The 21,984-nt window shown below is 33.7% G+C and overlaps 1 protein-coding gene across 1 annotated transcript in view; it reads left to right on the top strand.

The window, feature by feature from the left end:
* The window catches only part of NCKAP1 (NCK associated protein 1), a 155,825-nt gene extending 137,405 nt beyond the window's left edge, over window positions 1–18,420 (top strand). Inside the window, exons 25-31 of the mRNA XM_077154375.1 lie at window positions 8,649–8,731; window positions 9,165–9,245; window positions 12,373–12,466; window positions 14,487–14,603; window positions 15,239–15,348; window positions 16,421–16,510; window positions 17,491–18,420. Of these exons, the coding sequence (XP_077010490.1) occupies window positions 8,649–8,731; window positions 9,165–9,245; window positions 12,373–12,466; window positions 14,487–14,603; window positions 15,239–15,348; window positions 16,421–16,510; window positions 17,491–17,607 (692 nt within the window). The 3' untranslated portion in view covers window positions 17,608–18,420. The remainder of the gene's footprint in view (window positions 1–8,648; window positions 8,732–9,164; window positions 9,246–12,372; window positions 12,467–14,486; window positions 14,604–15,238; window positions 15,349–16,420; window positions 16,511–17,490) is intronic.
* Window positions 18,421–21,984: the final 3,564 nt, after the last annotated feature.

Here is a 21,984-nt window from a genome sequence, read left to right as displayed (position 1 = left end):
CCAACTTGCCTCCATGGTTTCTGAGGAGAAATCAATACTTAATTTTATTGAGGTTCCCTTGTATGTGACATGTTGCTGCTCTGTTGCAGCTTTCAGAATTCTCTCTTTGTCTAAGGCGTTCTACAATGTGATTATAATGTGTGGAAGTGTGTACTTTTTGGGTTTATCCTGTTTGGAATTCAATGAGCATCTTGGATGTGTATATTCATGTCTTTTGTTAAATTTGGGAAATCTTCAGTCATTATTTCTTTGAATATTCTCTTTGCCCTTTCTTTCTTCTCCTGGGATTCCTGCAGTGCATACATTGTTAAACTTGGTGGTATCCCTCAACTTCCTCAGCTCTCTTTATTTTTATTCATTTTTTCTTCTTTCTGCTTCTCAGACTGAATTATTTCAAATATCTCATCTTCACGTTCACTGATTCTTTCTTCTGCCAGCTCCAATCTGCTGTGGAACCCCTCTAGGAACATTTTTTTAAAGCCTTTGTGTGGTGTCCTCCTCCTTGATGGTTTCTTTTTTTTTTTTTAATAGAGTTTTATTGAGATATATTCATACACCATACAGACCATCTGAAGTATATAATCACTGGCTCACAGTATCATCACATGTGCATACATAGTCATGATCAATTTTGGAACATTTTCATTACTCCAGAAAGGAAATAAAAATAAAAAATAAAACCCAAATCTTCCCATACCCCTTATTCCCCCCCCCCCCCACACTGACTGATAGTATTGGTATGGTACATTTGTTAGCTGACAATGAAAGAATATTAAAATATTATTGTTAACCATAGTCCATAGTTTGCAATAGGTACATTTTCCCCATGTATCCATCTATTATTATTTTTTTTAACATTTGTTCACCCTATTATTTATTTATTTTTAATCCATATGTTTTACTCATCTGTCCATACCGTAGATAAAAGGAGCATCAGACATAGGATTTACACAATCACACAGTCACATTGACGAAACTATATCATTATACAGCCTTTATCGTTTCTAATGCTTTCATTTTCTCCTTTACTTTGTAATTATTTTGATGACATTAAAAAATATTTTTATTGAGCAATTATCACACATACACAGTCCATACATGGTGTGCAATCAGTGTCTCATGATTTCATAATATAGTTGTGCATTTATCACCATGATCATTTTTTGAACATTTGCATCACTCTGGAAAAAGAAAAAAAAAGTCATACATCCCATACCCTTTACCCCTCCCTCTCATTGTCGACCCTATTTTTTTCCTTTATCTGCACACTCTTTTATTTTTTATCCTCGTTTTTTTTTTTTACTTATCTGCCCATACCCTGGATAAAAGGAGCGTCAGACACAAGGTTTTCACAATCACACATCGCACTGTAAATGTTATATCTTTATATAATCATCTTCAAGAATCAAGACTACTGGAACACAGCTCAACAGTTGCAGGTACTTACCTCCAGCCACAAAAATACACCATAAACTAAAAAGGGATATCTATATAATGCATAAGAATAACCTCCAGGATAACCTCTCGACTCTGTTTGAAATCTCTCAGTCACTGAGATTTTATTTTGTCTCATTTCTCTCTTCCCCCTTTTGATTAAGAAGGCTTTTTATCTTGCATGATGCCAGATCCTGGCTCATCCCGGGAGTTCTGTCCCATGTTTGCAGGGAGATTTACACCCAGAGAGTCATGTCCCATTAAGAGGGGAAAGCAGTGCGTTTACCTGCAGAATTGGCTTAAAAAATGGCCACATTTGAGCAACCAAAGAGGTTCTCTGGGGGTGATTCTTATGTGTAATTGTAAGTAGGCTTAGCTTCTCCTTTGCAGGAATAAATTGCGTTGGGGTGAACCCTAAGATTGATTAGTTGTCCCCACTACTTGCAAAAATATCAGGAATTCCCCAAATGGGGAAGTTGAATATTTTCTCCTTTCTCTGCAGTCCTCTTAATGGTACTTTGCAAATACTTTTTTATTCACTGCCCAAATTACTCTGGTATATATCAGGGCATCACACTTACCTGTACAAACCAGCAAGATCTCACACCCTATTCAAGATTCCATTTACTTGTTATTCAACTAAATTGACCATACAAGTTAAATTAGGTACTGTGCTACCCAAAATATAAATTTTGCATCAAATATCTCTGCCTTTGGTGTAAAATAAGGACCATATCATCCTTTACCCTGTATTCTGATTTACCTTAAGCCTATCCATATCAGTTTCATTCCTATCGCTAGTTGAAATTTTTTTTAAACTTCACTTTTTCAACTTTTTTAACAGTTTCTGTATGAGGTGATACTGACTTCATAGCTTCAGAACTCTAACTCTGAATTTTATGTATCACGTAAATACCCAAGATTTCTGGGAATAACCAGGTTATATACAAACAGCTCATTATTTCAGAGTTTAGAAATAACAGAACTCCTGTATGTTTGTGACTGTTGTAAAAGCTTACAATCTAGGACCCTTTGCAATAGGCCCCACCTGATATACATGTTCTCAACTTCAATTCACTGAGTTTGTATATTATAATTAGTCCATATGAGTGAGCCATGATAATATTTGTATTTTTTCTGCCATTTTATTCAACATACAGTTTTTAAATTTCCTTCACTTAGTTGCATGCCTCCAACTTCATTCCTTCTTGGGGCCCCTCAGTAGTCTGTTGTGTGTATACCCACAGTTCTCCCTTCAGTTCTTCAGTTGTTGTACCCTTAGGCCACCTCCACCCCTTGCAAATCAAGAACGCTGCTGCCATAAACAGCAATGTGCAAATGTCCAGTTGTGTCCCCACACTCAGTTCTTCAAGAGATATACTGAACAATGGGGTTATAGGATCATATGGCAACCCCACCATTAGATTCCTATGGAACACCACACTGCCCTCCAGAGGTGCTGCACCTCTCAGGGTCCCTACCAGCAATCAATAGGTATTTCTCTTTTTCCGCATTTTCTCTAGCACTTTTTGATGACATTTTGCTGTTTTAATGTTTTATTGCTGAAATTTAAATTCTCAGACATCTGTTTCTTAAACTTGCACCCACTTGTATTATGACAGAGCTTTCTTTGAATGCCAGGAGCTAACAACAACAAAAAAGGAACTAAAGAAAATACCTTTCCCAATTTTTGTAAATTGGCTTCTGTGATTGCTGTCATTCAGGACTCATCCGTACAATGAGTTTAGAAAATAGCTTGACACCAAAGCATAGGGGCTACCTTGATCCTTTCTATTCATGCCTCTTGGGTGTGCATGTATGGGCCACTGGAATTCCTCCATTTCCATGGATATGAATGTACTGTCTTTCCTAGGAAACAATTTCCTTGCAGTTTCAAGCATTGCGCATTATAATCAGTCAGTCCCGTGCTCCAGGCAGTGATTTAACTGCTCTCGCATTCAGCCTCTTCCTAGCTTTACTTATTTATCCAGTTTGGACTATAAATTTGGTAGTGATTTTAATTATATTCTCTCTTACACTCATACCTCTGACTTTTTGCTATATTCGTTCTCCCAAGCAATTTCCTGATACTTGAAAAGTCTCCTCTCTGAAAGCCAAGTACTGCTTGAAAAATATTTGTGGTTTCTAACCTCAGGTGTATTCAGGGGTGCATAATCATTTTATTTTTGTCCAATTAACATTCCTTCCTGTTCCTAGGAACCACCTCAGTAGCTCTCATATCATTTCTGCTCTGTGTCATTTTGGTGAGACAGTTTGGGTTCTTCTTTTATTTAAAAAATATGACATCTTTTTTTTCCTTCCATTTTTATTTAGTTTCATTTCCTTCCACATTTTTGGAACAATATTCTATCATTTATTTTTCCCCAACTTCAGGTATTTCCAGAATCTTCTCCACTGCTTTTTTCCTCTACATAATAAAGTCTATTTTTAAACTTGCCTCTTACCTACCACCCGTCATAATGCTAAACTTTCTTTTTCTCCACCTATCAGCCCTAGATATTAAAGAGTTATGAGGTGGTATATGGGAACTCTGTATTTTATACAATTTTTGTTTAACACTACAACTTCTCTGATAATAATTAAAAAGGTTATGGGCTGATGGGAATAATTTTTTTTATTGACTCGGGTTTTATTTTCAACTTACATCCTAGTGAAATAAAGTAGATTACATGTAATTATAATGTAGTCCACTAAACTTTTGACGAGCTTATATGTACTATTTCATCTTCCCAACTGCTAATTACGGCCACTTTCCTGAAATCTTTCTGGAACAGGTTATTAGTGACTACCTATTTGCAAAATCTGTTGTGCATCCTCAGCTGTCATTGTGTTTAGTTTCTCTGTAGTGTTTCTCTCTTTTATTCTCCTTTTTATTGAAATTCTCTTTATCCTCTTCAAAAGGTAATACTTTAAATTGTGTGCTTTCATAGTAATTGTGCTGGCTCATCTTCCATTATTACTCTACAATCCTATTGGGAAAATTTTATTCAGTCTTATTTATCAGTGTGTTTTTGAGTATTTCATCCCCATTCTTAACTTCCTCTGTTGGTCTCTCTCGTTTCTTTCGGGTTTCGTTAATTTCAGCTTCTTGCTTCCATGGCTTTTTTTTTTTTTTTTTTGCTCCATCTGTATTCATTCTGTTTTTAAAGGACTCCAGTAAGAGAATTAAGACCATCCTGAATGAGGTGAGTTCATACCTTTACTGAAGTAGCCTCATCAAAAAATCCTACTTACAATGGGTTTGCATCCACAAGAATGAATTAGATTTAACAACATGTTTTTCTGGGGTATACCAAAGACCGCCACAGGGGTGGAAGAGGGCAGGGAGGAGAAACCTCATGATCTTTCTTTATGACCATTTCATTACCTCCCATTTCATTACCACTGTACACCCATTGACTCACACTAGAAAATTTTGTGTATTATCTTTGATGCTTCCCTCCTCACATTCCACATCTAGTAGCTGTGTATTGTAGGTTGGAGTTTGCAAATTTATGGGTTTGATTTGGCCCAAAGATATACTTTGGTCCTATGCTATATTAAATTTTAAAAATATATTTTTGCCACTATTTTAAAAATGGGAGCTTTTGTATAAAATTCCAAACTTCTGTTTTTTCCCAAAAAACCTAGGCAGTAGTTTCTTACATGGCAGCAGTTGACTGAAGCTAATTCACATTGCTCCCTTTCTAATCCATCTTCCATATTGAGTCATATTTCTGAAACATATTTCTTTTCATAATTTCAGAAACATTGAACAAATCCCTGATTGCTTGAAAGATAAACTTCTTAGCATGGAATTCAAAATCCATTATTTAGATTAACCTTATCTTTAGCCATTCTTTCCCCAACTCCCTATAGTTTGCCTGGCACCACTCCCACTCATCCTGTACTATTAGTTCCTTGGGATGTTAATGGAAAGTGTGGAAGGCCAGGGGAGGTGTCAGTGTTCCAACAGGTTTAATAAATAATCCATTAAACACTGAATTAAATAGGTTTTCTTATTGTGAGTTTATATTCAAGGGGAAGTTAATAGGATATATTTCCAAAAAACTTATTTGATTAAATTCTGGGTAATATACTTTGAAAAAAAAACCATGCAACTATATCAGAGCAATTAACATTTTCTAGTGACTCATCTTCTCTGCAGTTCCTTTTGGGTGGTAGTGGTGCGGGGTGCTGTTGTTATTGTTTTGCATCTTTTTTTTATTATTAATTAAAAAAAAATTAACAACATTTAGGAATCATTCCATTCTACATATGCAATCAGTAATTCTTAATATCATCACATAGATGTGTGATCATCATTTCTTAGTACATTTGCATCGATTTAGGAAAAGAACTAGCAAAACAACAGAAAAAGATATAGAATGATAATATAGAGAAAAAATAAAAATAATAAAAAAAATAAAAAATATATAAAAAGAGGAAAAAACAAAAAGCACAAACAAACAACAAAAAAAGAACTATAGCTCAGATGCAGCTTCATTCAGTGTTTTAACATAATTACATTACAATTAGATAGTATTGTGCTGTCCATTTTTGAGTTTTTGTATCTAGTTCTGTTGCACAGTCTGTAACCCTTCAGCTCCAATTACCCATTATCTTACCCTGTTTCTAACTCCTGATGGTCTCTGTTACCAATGACATATTCCAAGTTTATTCTCTAATGTCGGTTCACATCAGTGGGACCATACAGTATTTGTCCTTTAGTTTTTGGCTAGTCTCACTCAGCATAATGTTCTCTAGGTCCATCCATGTTATTATATGCTTCATAAGTTTATTCTGTCTTAAAGCTGCATAATATTCCATCGTATGTATATACCACAGTTTGTTTAGCCACTCTTCTGTTGATGGACATTTTGGCTGTTTCCATCTCTTTGCAATTGTAAATAACGCTGCTATAAACATTGGTGTGCAAATGTCCGTTTGTGTCTTTGCCCTTAAGTCCTTTGAGTAGATACCTAGCAATGGTATTGCTGGGTCGTATGGCAATTCTATATTCAGTTTTTTGAGGAACTGCCAAACTGCCTTCCACAGTGGTTGCACCATTTGACATTCCCACCAACAGTGGATAAGTGTGCCTCTTTCTCCGCATCCTCTCCAGCACTTGTCATTTTCTGTTTTGTTGATAATGGCCATTCTGGTGGGTGTGAGATGATATCTCATTGTGGTTTTGATTTGCATTTCTCTAATGGCCAGGGACATTGTGCATCTCTTCATGTGTCTTTTGGCCATTTGTATTTCCTCTTCTGAGAGGTGTCTGTTCAAGTCTTTTTCCCATTTTGTAATTGGGTTGGCTGTCTTTTTGTTGTTGAGTTGAACAAACTCTTTATAAATTCTGGTTACTAGACCTTTATCCGATATGTCGTTTGCAAATATTGTCTCCCATTGTGTAGGCTGTCTTTCTACTTTCTTGATGAAGTTCTTTGATGCACAAAAGTGTTTAGTTTTGAGGAGCTCCCAATTATTTCTTTCTTTCTTCAGTGCTCTTGCTTTAGGTTTAAGGTCCATAAAACCGCCTCCAATTGTAAGTTTCATAAGGTATCTCCCTAGATTTTCCTCTAACTGTTTTATGGTCTTAGACCTAATGTTTAGATCTTTGATCCATTTTGAGTTAACTTTTGTATAGGGTGTGAGATACGGGTCCTCTTTCCTTCTTTTGCATATGGATATCCAGTTCTCTAGGCACCATTTATTAAAGAGACTGTTCTGTCCCAGGTGAGTTGGCTTGACTGCCTTATCAAAGATCAAATGTCCATAGATGAGAGGGTCTATATCTGAGCACTCTATTCGATTCCATTGGTCGATATATCTATCTTTATGCCAATACCATGCTGTTTTGACCACTGTGGCTTCATAATCTTTTTAATTTGTTTTCTGGCTAATTAAAAACATTAAAAAAGTGTTCTTTTTTTTTATGCCCAACTTGTATGACATTTTTCAGAGAGACCTTTCACACTCATTTTTCCTCTCCTCTCCTCCTCTGGCTAATAATGATTTTCTGGTCTTGGCTTTTGTATTACCGTTTCATTGAGCATCTGCTGTTTTGGGGGTGGGGGGTGCTGATCAGGTACTGTTTGGTGCTAGGGATAGATAAAAAGACCGTCCTTATATTATTTTGTCAATACTGCTATTTTCATTCTTATGACATTTTGGCATTTTATGTGTGTTTGTTTTAATAAAAGATGCTTTTGGTAAATATTTAAACCATTTAGAAGGTGGAAGGTCAAAACTAAACAATTCTCCCCATTCCTACTCCTCAAAGGTAACTATGATTGACAGTTTTCTATACATCTTTTCATAAATTTGCTATGTGTACACAAATACATATACATATATATATATATATATATAACTGTTTTCTCACATAACTGGAATAGTGTTTTTAGAGTTCTAGTCCAGTTATGTTATTTGAAGTCTAAATCATTCTGTTTATTTTGGTATTCTTATTACAGAATAAAATTCCTGGTAAATTGGGGGGAAGGATATCCAATAAATGTTTGTTTGGCTCTATAAAATATGAAGGTACTGACCCTTTTGATCTTAATTTCCATTCTCTAATAACTTTGACATTGAATATGTAATGACAATAATAATTCTCTAACCAAAATGTAGGTTATCAAAACCATTTTTTCCCCATGTAAGCAGGCAGAAAGTTTATTAAATACTGATTCAAAGAGGAGTGTGAGTGCACTTTTGCAAGAAAAGAGGGGCGAGAGGCCTCAAATCTGCTTTTGGTCTTCAGCAATCTGGTCCTGTCACAATTGCTTGTGTTCTCAATAGTCATATTTTGTTCATTGACTCTCAAAACTTCAGCAACTTAGGAATTTAGTATCTCTCAGTTCTGCCAGTTAAGAATTTAACTCATGTCTATGCTGATCATCTTCCTCTTTCTCCCTCAGTCTCCTTCTCTTTCCTCCTACCTCTTCCTTTTCTGAAAAATGATTATACAGGTGGCTACTTATTTGATTTTTTCAAGATTTTGGAGATTAAACCCATTTGAAAGACTGGAGTGTACTCCATTTGAAGTACACTGTAATTGCCTTTGCCTCTTTAATTTTCTGCTATAATCAAGCTTGCTATTAATAGTGCCTTTTACCGTATCAGAATTTTATGAATTAAGAATTTTCTCTAAGGTTTGGAAAGAAACCAATTTATATTTTTTCCTTCTCTTCCCCTTCTTTCAAATTTAGCGGTTGATAGTGTCTTGAAGAGGATGACAATAATTGGTGTAATTTTATCCTTCCGATCCTTGGCACAAGAAGCCCTTAGAGATGTAAGAAACCATTTTAAGTACATGCTGTATATTCAAATGATCCTTTTTAATTTCCCAGAAATTAAAAGTTACTCTAAGTTTATGGTTGGCAATGGCCTAATTAAAATTCCAATTCTCATAGTTAGATAAAATTAAGTATATAGAAATTAGAGTTATCTAAATTCCTTGTATCAGTGTTGAAGTTAGGGCTTTTTTTAAAACTTTTGTGAATGTTTAACTTCTACTTCTTTAACTTTACTAATCATTAAGACATTTTTCCATTTTGATTGTCCTTGGTTTAGCATTGAATACATTCCTACTCCACATGCCTTGTTATTTAGAAAAGCAAATGAAAATGGATAATTTTTATGAAAACTATAATATCATGGTAATATTTCATAAATTTAAGGATTACCATTAAAAATAATTATGTTCTTATTTGTTTACTGCCTAGGTCTTATCCTACCACATTCCTTTCCTTGTAAGTTCTATTGAAGATTTTAAGGATCACATTCCAAGGGAAACTGATATGAAGGTAATAGGATCACTTCTGTTTGGATTTTACAGTTTCTAAAATGCTTGCCTTTGAGAATGCATCCTTGAGAGTTCAGCAGCAAAGTACTATCTTGATATTTTGGAATTTACTCTCCCTTGAACACTGATAGCAATGAAAAATTCTTTTTCTTAAATTCATAGCCATTTATACATGGGTGAGATCATGAGAATGAGAAAAAGAATTTCCAATAAAATAAAAAAGCCAGTAAAAAAGATGGTTGTTTTATTTTGACTAAAGCTAAATTCAGTTAGCTTAAAAAAATGATGCTAAAGTTTTTGTAATATCCTGTTGTAAATGAATATAAAATACAACCTTATGTGAATACCTAATATTTTGCTGTTGTTTTGAAAATTTGCTGATCCATTAAGTCCAGCCACTGATCTAGTCCCAACAAGTGATTTACCAATAGTTATACATCTAGTAAGTGACATATCATATTTATGTTTTCTGAGCTTTCATGTTTTTTGGAGAGATCAGTTTTTGTTTGACATATTTTGAAAAGCTGGCTGAAAGAAGAAATGTCTGAACTCTTTATGGCAATCAAGTTTCTTCTCAAGTTGGTGCCACTCAAACTTTTTTTGAGGCTTATTTTTCAATTGTTCCTGCTTTCTACTTTCTTTCCTTTCTTACTCTGCCCTTTTCATATATGTGTGAACTGGCCAGATTCACACATCTATCTAGTTAGTTTATCCTATAATTTTCCTTACCTGAAAATCCTGCCCTTTTCTCCTCTGCCTTTTAAAATCTTACCTATCTTTTATGGCCTGATTCAAAAGCCATCTTCTAGGAAGCACTCCTAGATCCCACAGTGATAAAAGAATTTCTTTTTTCTTGGTATTATCAGAGAACTTTTTATTTACTATAGAATCGATAACATTTTTCCTTGTGTTATAAGTTGTGGTTTTTTTCTTGTTTACGGTGATACTGAATGGTAAGCTTCTAAAAGACCAAGACCTTGCTTTCTTTATTTTTGTTTCTCCAACAGTAATTTGAACAGAAGGAACATTTGAGGTCAATGACTGTTTTATAATTTTGGTTGAAAAATATGTATGAATAGTTTAAAATGATTTCTTCAGTGGAAACACTGCAGAAATGTAAAGCTAAAAAAAAATTAAAAACTGTATGTAAATGATGATAGTATTAATTAAACCTCTGAACAACCATTCAGTTCTCTTACCACTTGATGTAATTGTGTTTAGCTTCCAGTTAACTTTCAGTGAAATGTACTATATTTTTTTAAGCCAAATATATTTTAAAACAGTTTTATTGACGTATAATTCGCCTATCATAATATACCTATTTAAAATCAGTTCAGTGGTTTTCAGTGTATTCACAGAGTTATGCAACCATCACTCCAAAAAGAAGCCCTCTAGATATTATAGTTAGTCATTTCTCTTTTTCCCCTCCATCTCCTTAATGCTAAGTAACCAGTAATCTACTTTGTCTTTATAGATTTGTCTATTCTGGACATTTCATATAAATGGAGTCAGATAACATGGTTTCCAGGATTGACTTTCTTCACCTAACATAATGTTTTCAGGGTTCATCTACTTTACAGATGTATCAGTACTTCATTCATTTTATTGCCACATTTATTAATCTTCCATTGTTTGGATATAACACATTTTATTTATCCATTCATCGTTTGATGGACATTTGGGTTGTTTCCATTTTGAGGCTCTTATTAATAATGCAGCAATAAATATTCAGTTTTCACATGGCTGTATATTTTCTTTTCACTGGGAGTGGAATTGCTGATCATATGGTAATTCTGTGTTTAACCATTTGAAGGACTGCCAAACTTTTCCAAAGCAGCTGCACCATTTTACATTCTCACTGGCAGTATATGAATGTTCCAGTTTCTCTGAGTGCATACCATGCCAGAAACACTATGTTTTTTATTGTACCCATCTTAATGTATATGATTTGGCATCTCTTTGGGGTTTTGATTTGCATCTCCCTGATAACTGATAATGTTGAAAATCCTTTCATGTGATTATTGGCCATTCTTAGGGAAAGATTCTACTCAGATCCTTTGCCCCTTTTTAAATTTGGTTGTCTTTTTTGTCTTTGATTTTAAGTTCTTTATATATTCTGGATACAAGACCTTTATTAGTGTATGATTTGCAAATATTTTCTCCAGTTCTGTGCATTGCCATTTCATTTCTTTTTGAAGTCTTCTGATACACAAATGTTTTTAATTTTGATGATGTCCAATTTATCTTTTTGTATTCTTGCTTTTGCTTTTGTCGTCATATCTAAGAAACTATTGCCCTATGTAGGTCATGAAGATTTATGCCTATGTTTTCGTCCAAGAATTTTATATATTTAGCTCTTGCATTTAAGTCTGTGATCAATTATGAGTTAATTTTTGCATATGATATGAGGAAAGGACTACAAATTCTAGCTTAATTGATGATGTATTTCATTTACTCTAACCCATGCTGTTGTAGTTTGTATTTTATACTGAGATTTTATGTTGCAATATCAGGTGTAAGCAATTATTTAAGTAGCTTTTAGCTGAGGTGTTGAGCAGTCAAAAATGTCTTGGATACTTGAAATCCATGTGTGATACAAAAAAATTACATTAGTCATTAGAAGTTCCTTTACCAGATTTATTTTTACAGGTACTCCTTAAAATCCTAGAATAAGCTATTATGGTTATAGGTATGATGTGATTTTACATTGAACCCTGTAATTTTTCATTAAAGAACTTTAATAAAGAACTTTAGAATTATAGGTCTAATAATTTTTGTTCACTTTCACTCATTTATTTAGCTTTCTTGATTTGATATTTTACATCTATGCTTCCAAGAAAAACAACTATCTTTAGAATCGTTGTACTGGAATTTGCCACAAAAAGTATACAAATTTTGCTTAGCTTAATAGTAAGGAGTTATATCTGCCAGCACATTACAAAGAACTAAGTTAGCTGTTCAGTGTAGGTTAGTTCTACTTTAGTTCCTGCTTTGTCCAAATTTCTGAAATTCCCCTGTGTTCTTGTAGGCAGATTCTAATTTAAATAGTAAATCTTTTCTTCATAAAGTAAGATTCCTTGGAAATTTGTTAGAATATTTCTTACTCTGAAATTCTTTCATTTTGTTAGGTTGCAATGAATGTGTATGAGTTATCGTCAGCTGCTGGGTTACCTTGTGAAATCGATCCTGCCTTGGTGGTAGCTCTGTCTTCACAAAAATCAGGTAAAATGCATTAGTAACTATATAGTGATCTTAGTTAAAATTACCAGGTTAACTTGTAGAACCATACCAATATAGCTATGATACTCTTCCATTCATTGAAGTTCTTGCTTTATGTCAAGAATTATTTTTGGTGGTTGGAAGATATGCAGAAAAGACAAAGATCCTTGCGTTTTGGAGCTTATGTTACAGCATATTCATCATATAGATGACATATATACCATGAGACTGAATGAGATTAGCACGGCCATTAATGTAGATGTAGAATTAAAGAGATCAAGTTCTGAGCCCTGAACCACGTCAACTTTAGAGATCAGAGAGAAGAAGAAGAATCCCCAAAAGAAGCTGAGATGGAAGGACAAATGCAGGAGAGGAAAAACCAGGGAAAAGTGGCTACCAGGAAGCCAAGTGAGGAGGAGGAAATGATTAACTGTGTGGAGTTAATGGGGATTGCTGACAAGGGCAGTTCCTGTGGAGTCCTAAAGGCAAAAAAGACTGATTAGAAAGGAAGGCAGTTGGAGATAAGTATAAACAGTACTCTCAAAGAGTTTTTTGTAAAGGGGAGCAAAGAAATAAAATTGTCTTAGCTCGAGGCACAGGAGTAAAATCAAGAGGAGTTTTTTTTTTTTTTTATTTTTTTTTAGAGAGAGGGAGGAAGGGAAGGAAAGACAGAGAAGGAAGGAAGGATGGAAGGAAGGAAGGGAGGAAGAAAGGGAAACATCTTTAAACATTTTCTTGTTTTATTATATTTTGTTTTGTTTTTTTTTGTTTTTTTTTTTTACATGGGCTGGGGCCGGGAATCGAACCGGGGTCCTCCGGCATGGCAGGCAAGCACTCTTGCCCGCTGAGCCACCGCGGCCCGCCCAAGAGGAGTTTTTTAAGATGGGAGCAGTGGTAGCATTTGTATGGTGGTGGGAGTGATCCAGCAGATTGCAAAAGATTTATATCCAGAAGACCTAATCCTCCTTTAATTGAACTAGAGCCACTCACCCTGAAGAGTTTTCATTATTATATAATATTGGGCATTAAAATTTTTTAAAGCCCACCCTTTGAAATGTTACACTACCCAGTATGCTTTAGATATTTCTGGATTGCTAGTACTAAGTAAATAACATGTCATCTCTTTCTGGTACATAAGTACCCCTTACCCCATCCCCTTGTAGTAGCCTGGTATTTGATAGAGTTCATTGGTTCTTTTTCTATTTAAGTTACTTTTTGTTTCCTCTTTCATACATTATGCTCATTATAGTTATATAGTTAATCTCTTTTACTTGATTTGGTACAGTCATATTTGTTATAATTAAACAAAATTTGAAGCGTATTCTGGCTTTTTTTCTGTATTCAATTCTTCATTATATGTGGCTTTGAATATTAGGGTAACTTAAGTTCACGGATACCAGATGGGTGCCTAGATAACCTACAAATTGATTATATATTACAATAAACATTTTAGAAAGAGTTTTGACTTAAATGTTTTAGGGTAATACTAAATATTTTCATTCATGATTGCTTGTCTTCTGAAATAGGTTGGAAATCTGGTCCACTTGCCACCTGGGAAACTTTAAATAGTGAATTTCAAATCACATATCTGTTTTAAGAAAAAAATGTTAAGGATTTTTTGGTGATTTTTGCAGAACAACTTATGAGATATTAAATAGCTTAAGCTGTGGTAAATAAGATTTTCTTGTAAAATAATAATTTGTCATTGGTTTCCAGTTAGGAAATTGTGAACTTTAAGAGTTCGAGTTATCCTGATCAAAATTTTTGCCCCATAATCTTACAATTTAAGAAAAAAAATTTTTGCCTTACTGTTTTATTAGAGGTCTTTGAAATGTACCTTTGTGGTTGATACTAGCCAATAGTAATATTCTGTGTTTCTCCTAAAAAATTGTGATCAGTTCTATAGTGCTCCAGTAAAATACTTTATGCAAAAATAGATAATAGTTTTGTCTGTTTGAGATTATCAACTCTTAACTAATCTTGAAGAAAAACTTTTGTTTTATTTTTAATTTGTCTCCCTTAGAAAATATTAGTCCAGAAGAAGAATATAAAATTGCCTGCCTCCTCATGGTCTTTGTGGCAGTTTCTTTGCCAACACTGGCCAGTAATGTGATGTCTCAGTACAGCCCTGCTATAGAAGGTAATAGTGGTTTAAAATTGTTTTTCCAATGGAAAAATCATGGGTTTTGGTATAATACATATTTTTTCTTTGATATATAATTGATTTTTTTGATATAATAGATATTTTTTCTTTTATCAACTTATGTAATATAAGTTCTGCCACTTCCTAGCTGTGTAATCTTGGGTAGCTCTTTTCAAATGTATGTGTGTTTGTGCACACATTCCTGAATGCTTGTGAGCAGGGGATGGTGAGGAAACATCCAACTCTTAGGATTATTTTTAAGAATTGAATGCTATAATGTTTGTAAAGCAGCTAAGCACTTTTTTTTTTTTTTAAAGTTTCCAAGACACTTTAAAACTTATGTATGATTTCTTTTAGGGGGCTTTGAAAATATTTTCCTATTATACAGACATGATCATTTTTTTCTCTCTTTCAACACTATATTTAAGCAAAAGCACCAAATTATGACTCTAGCAATTTTGGCTGTAATTTTCAGGAAAGTGAAAGGAGAAGGCAGGTTCTGCCCCCAATCCTGCTTTCAGTCTTGCCATTAGTTATATAAATTATGGGATCATTTAAGGATTTGCCTTCTTTGTATTAATATATTTTGAAGTTGCACAAAAAACGTACAACATCTATTTGCACTTTCTCAGGGCACTGCAACAACATACATTGCTTGGCCAAAGCCATCAACCAGATCGCTGCAGCTTTGTTTACAATTCACAAAGGGAGCATTGAAGACCGTCTTAAAGAATTTCTGGCAGTATGTATAATTAAAAGAGCAAAGCTCATGATATTTCATAAAGAAAATTAAAATTTACTGCTAATGTAACAACTGGAGTAAAGTCCTTTTATTTTACATTTTATTTAGTGTCCTCTGACATTTTTTTGTTGTTCTTTTCTTAAGCATATGAATTTCAGTCTCTTTTTATTTTATTTAATGTTCTACCTTCACCTGTTGCAAAATTATGGAACCTTGATTCCAATATTAAGAAATAGTTTAATGTTTTTTCCTTGGACCTGGGAGTTTCTTCCTCATTTCTAGAACACTGCAGTTTAACCTTCATTTCTAACTTAGTGTTTGGACTGGTCTAGAAATTTGCCTAGGGTTTAGAATAGGGAAGAACAGGAAAATTCAAAGAGATAGTGTGTTCTCTGAAAGGATATATTTTGCTTGTTTGTTTCTATTTATTTTTTAGAAGACTGTTAATGGTGACAAACTCAAAAAAAGAATCAACTCACTACCAAAACAGTGTAGTGTTAAATATAGCCCCATGAAGTATGACTTGGTTTTCATGTCAGTGTAGTTCGTTCTTTCCTTTATCAATTTATTTTTTCCATGTTTAATTTAAAGAAAAGGTGTGCAGTATGATAAAATGAACACTAGAATATTTGCTTCTTTTTCAGTTATAATCCCATTTTTTAATTAATTTTATTTTTTAATTTTTAAAACAAATATAGTACTTACTTGAGGAAAAAATAACTTCTGTTTGAAGGAGAACAGTATTAGGAATAAACATTTTTTCCCAACGTTTCTTTCATTCAGGGCTTAATGTCCTAATCTCATGATTTTTCCATTATTTTAAACCCAGTGGGAAATTTTCTTTTTATTTGGGAACTAAGAAATGTGGTAAATACAGTATTGGAAAAAAGTAAATGATCTGAATTATTTAAAAAATACGCTAAGTTATTGCTTGAATGTAAAGTATCAAAGCTTTTCTTAAGTTATACGATCATGTTGTATAAATTACTGAATGACTGAAATGTATTAGAAGTTGAAGTAATGGATGCACATTTCTTTTAAAACTTACTTAAAATGTATGTATATTTTTAAGCTCGCATCTTCCAGCCTACTGAAAATTGGCCAAGAGACAGATAAAACTACAACAAGAAATAGAGAATCTGTTTATTTACTGCTAGATATGGTGAGTCTCATTTTAAATTTTTCTAACAACAAAAAAAGTTCCAGTTATTCCTGATAGTCTTTTTTGGCACTTTTGTGATTGGATATAATAAGAGCTGAAATACTGTTTTAATCCCTTCTGTTCCTGCCACCCAAGCCACACACTTCTAAAATTTGCTGCAAAGACTGACATCACTCATATGTTGCCATTACCATAGTGGTATCAGAGAAGAACAACAAAAAAGATTAACATTGCATATAGGATACTCTTTTATGAACAGTTATTTCTCTCCTTTCGTTGGGAAATGCTTTCCTAGTGTATCAGTTTCAATTATCTTCCAGTTTCCAACTTCTCTGCATTCTGACTCCATTCCACCCATCAAGAAGCATTCCCTATAATTCTCTACTCCTAGTTAATTCCTTCTCTTCAGTGTCCATGAATTAACTTTGGTTGTTACTACCAAGTGGCTCTTATCTCACTTTGAATAGTTTCCCTGCCTGCAGGCATCTGTGTCTACCCTAATGACTTGGCATATCCCATAGCTCAGATTTTTTTCCTTGTAGTCTTTCCTTATAACTCTGGCCTTTATTAATCTTTCTTCCCTTTTGAACTCCTCTGGAACTTGAAGATTTCCACTTTTTTATGGTTGATAATATATTTGGTTTTGCTCTTTATCTTAGTCTTTTGTCCCCAATTAGACTTGATGATGTGGGCCACATATTAAATATTTTTGTATAAACTTTGTAATGTCTAGTATATCATTCATTTAAGGCAATGAAAGTGCTAAAAATGTTCCTCATGATTAAGTGATATAATTGAAAAGTAGTACTTTTTAAACTTTTTGATAGAATATATTTGGTGCATTTACACTTCAGATTTAAAGTGTAAGGAGAATAATTTGTATTTCTAATAAGAAAAATATAGAAGTTATAGTTTTCCAGTAGTCCTTAAATGTTCCTATTATAAATAACGAGTTTGGATACATTTTTGGAATTTTTCAGATTGTGCAGGAATCCCCATTTCTGACAATGGATCTTTTGGAATCTTGTTTTCCCTATGTCTTGCTGAGAAATGCATACCATGCTGTCTACAAACAAAGTGTTACATCCTCTGCGTAAATTATCTACTTACTGAAGACACGCACGCGTTTTTGTTGCCTCAATTTTACCTTTAAACTGTGGAACTGTTTTACCTTAGGGCCTGAAAAACAGTTTTGTGGATTATAAATTTCTTTCAAACAGTTGTATTTTCTGATCATTGGTTTCTTAATATGGTTGTTCTATAATATAAACTGGGTTGATTTAGGTTTCACATTCACTGAATTTGCTGAAATTATTCCTATAATTTTAGAGTATCATTTGTTTTAAAAACATACATTATTTACATGTTTTTGATATTTGATAATGAAAAAACCTTTGCTTGTTTATTTCTGAAAGAATTGTATTTAGTGATTATTTTAGATAGTGATATTATAGCATTCATCTGTGTATAAATTATTTCATATAGGGGAGAGTTCTGATCTGTACCTTTGGTCCTTATTGAAAACAAAATTGGATGTGCATTTCTGTGATGTTATGAATACATTTCTCCTTTTACTTTATTTTGAAACATTGCCAAACTAAATACTACAACACTGTATAACATTAAATATGTAAAAGGACTGCTTAGCATTAGAAGCAGAACATGTCCCGGAATACTAAAATAGCAGCATTTGTTGCTTGTATAAAGCCTTGTGATAATTTTTAGATTAACTTCTGTGGTGCCCCATTGGCATTAGCACTACCATTGTACCCTGCTGTATAATAAACAATCTTAGACATTTATCAACTGTTGATAAAAATGTTAGTCCTTAACCACTTTTTATATGTTTTAAATTTTTGAAATTCAAGTGTACCTGCCATAACATAAAATAAACACTAGAGTGTATCACATTTTGAATGATTTCTTTAATTTGGGGTCCTCAGAAAATAATTTAATAATGTGAAAGTTTTAGTTTAGAAATGTCTAAGGTGCAACATTTGATGCCAAGTCAAATGTTACAAGATTTGTTTAAATGTTTTGAAAAACATTCCACTGGAAAAAAGTGTTAAAATTAGAAAATAAAATTACATGGCACTTTAAAAAATTAAGAACTAAACGAATCACTTGTGTACCATCAGCTTGCTCATTGTACCTGTAACTGAACAGAGTTATTTGAAAGAGTAGAAAAAATGGAATTATCGTGAAACTAGTGAGAAAGCTGTAAACAACTTATATTGGTCATTAATGAATGGGAAAAGCATACAAAGCACCTATTACTTCAAAGTTGGTATGGAAGGCAGAGCAGCTCATTTCCTTTGAAAACTGACCAGATGTTTACTTTTTGATTAGTATTGTAAAGACTGTTTCTCAATAAGTTGTATCTGGATGTCATCAAGAGGTTCTGTTATTTGCTACTTCTTAAATATACTTAAGATAAAAGAAGTCTGCTGTGAACTTGGCTATAATGCTTTTCTTTGTTCACATACAGGGAGTAGAATAAAATTGAGGGGACACAAGATTATCATACTGCTATTTTGTGTATGTTTTGTTCAATCTATACTTAAGGCAGGAAATAGTTATGAGTATCTGTTGAAAAATTTCAGTGGCACCACGAATTTTTTTTAATGAAGGTATTTAAAAATGGAATAGTTTCAGACCTGTAATAGCCTAATTACACAGTGAATAGTTGAAACTAAGATTTAATGCTGTTTGTTTAGAAATATTGGGCTCCAAGAATCGTAATAATTTTATGAGTAATGATAACCTATGAGATCAAGCATGCATTTGAGAATGTGCATTTTGATAGAACTGTTATGTGCAATGGCATAAGGTTATACAAAAGCCATATTTACCATTGTTCTAGCCTCTCTATAAAGGCTCTTTACCGTTGATAGCCCTTTCTTAGTCATGTGCAGTGTGTTGTCCAAATTTTTCATATACCCAAACTGACTGGAATAGTAACTAATTATTCTTTGCAGACTTTTTCTACCAAAAAAAAAAAAAAGGCAAGATAACTTTAAGGAAAATGTTCAAGTTAAAAGTAGATTGACAGCAACTATTGTTTAATAGATTTTATTTTGTAGGGAAGTTTAGCGTATTCTGGATATTAGACTTTTATCAGATATATGATTTCCAAATATTTTCTCCTATTCTCTAGGTTGTCTTTTTACTTTCTTGGTAATGTTCTTTGATGCACAACAATTTTGAATTCTGATAAAATCCAATTTGTTTATTTTTTCTTTTGTTGCACATACTTTCCATATCATATTTAAGAATCCCTTGCCCAACACAAGGCCCCGAAGATGTTCCCATTTCCTTTGAAGAGTTTTATGATTTTAGTTCTTATATTTATGTGATTGATCAATTTTGAGTTAATTTTTTACTTGGAATAGAGGAGTTTAATGTTTGCAGAAAAATAATGCAGAAAGTATGGAGGGTTCCCATATGCTTTTCCTCCTGCAGTTGCCTCCATATTACCTTCTTATGTTAGTGTGTTACATTTATTAGAATCGATGTGTCAATATTATACACTATTGTTAACTAATGTATATAGTATACATTAAGGTTCCCTATTTGTGTTATATAGTTCTGTGGGTTTTGTAAAACGCAAAATGTTACGTATCCACCTGTTCTAGTTTGCTAGCTGCCGGAATGCAACACACCAGAGACAGATTGGTTTTTTTTTTTTTTTTTTTTTTTTTTTTTTTTTTTTTTTTTTTAGACAGAGAGAAGGAAGGAAGGAAGGAAGAAAGGGAAACAACTTTAAACATTTTCTTGTTTTTATTGTATTTTGTTTTTCCGTTTTTTGTTACATGGGCTGGGGCCGGGAATCGAACCGAGGTCCTCCGGCATAGCAGGCAAGCACTTTGCCCGCTGAGCCACCGCGGCCCGCCCGACAGATTGGTTTTTAATAAAAGGGGATTTATTTTGTTGGTTCTTCAGTGGAAGGCACAAGATGGTCTCTGCTGGTCTTCTCTCCAGGCCCCTGGGTTCCAACAACTTTCTCCGGGGTGACTTCTTTCTGCATCTCCAAAGGCCTGGGCTGAGCTGCTAGTGCCAAGATGAGGAATGCTGAGGTGCTTGGCTGTGCTACATTGCGTTCTCTCATTTAAGCACCAGCCAGTTAAGTCAAACGTCACTCATTGCAGCAGACACGCCTCCTAGCCGACTGCAGATGTAATTGGCAACAGATGAGGTTTACGTACGTTGGCTTCTGTCCGCAGCAACAAGATTATTAGGTATACTCACCTGACCAAGTTGACAACTGAATCTAACTAACACACCACCATTACAGTATCATACAGAACACTTTCACTTTGCTGAAAATGCCCTGTGATCCACTATTCATCTCTCTCCCTGAATGCCTGGCACCCACTGAGCTTTTTACTTTCTCTATAGTTGTGCCTTTCCCAGAATGTCATATATTTAGGATCATATAGTATGTAGTTTTTTTCAGATTGACTTCTTTTACTTAGCGATACGCATTTAAAGTTTCTCCATATCTGTTTGTGATTTAATAGTTCATTTTTATTGCTGAATAATATTCTATTGTGTGGCTATACCACAATTTGTTTATCCATTCACTTATTGAAGAACATCTTGACTGCTTCCAATTCTTGGCAATTATGAATAAAGCTTCTACAACATAACACATGCCAGTTTTTGTGTGGACATAAGTTTTCAACTCTTCTGGGTAAATTCTTAACAATGTAATTGCTAGAGCCTGTGGTAAGTCTATGTTTAACTTTGTAGGAAACAGCCAAACTGCCTTAAGCAGTGGCTGTACTATTTTGTTGCATTCCCACCAGCAGTGACTGAGAGTTCCTTTTGTTCCACATTCTTGGCAACATTTTATGTAAACAGTGTTTTGTGTTTTAGCCATTCTAATAGGTATACAATGGTGTCTTACTGTTGTTTTAATTTGCAATTCCCTAATGACATGTGATATTGAGCCACTTCTCATATTCTTATTTGCCACCTATATATTTTCTTTGGTGAAGTGTTACAGATCATTTGCCATTTTTAAATTGGGTTCTCTTCTCATTGCTGAGTTTTAAGACTTCTTCTGTATATTTTAGATTCACGTTCTTTATCAGATAATTAGTTTTGTAAATATTTTCTCCCATTCTGGGTTGTCTTTTCTGTTAATAGTATCTCAAAGAACAGAAGTTTTTAATTGTTTTAATTCTTCAGTATTTGTTAGCTATTCTGGATCTTTTGCATATCCATGGAAACTTTAGAAGAATCCGTTTGCCATTATCCACAGAATAACTTGTTGGGATTGCATTGAAATTACAGATTAAGTTTGGAAGAATTGACATCTTAATAATATTGTTTCTTCCTATCCATGAATGTGGAATAGCTTTCCGTTATTTAGATCTTTGATTTCTTTCATTTGGGTTTTGTATTTTTCTCATATGGATCTTGTACATAGTGTTAGATTGATATCGAAGTATTTCTTTTTCTTTTCTTTT

This window comes from Tamandua tetradactyla, chromosome 3 (genome assembly GCF_023851605.1).
Source record: "Tamandua tetradactyla isolate mTamTet1 chromosome 3, mTamTet1.pri, whole genome shotgun sequence".
Lineage (NCBI taxonomy): Eukaryota > Metazoa > Chordata > Mammalia > Pilosa > Myrmecophagidae > Tamandua > Tamandua tetradactyla.
This window is presented reverse-complemented; position numbering and strand designations above follow the sequence as displayed.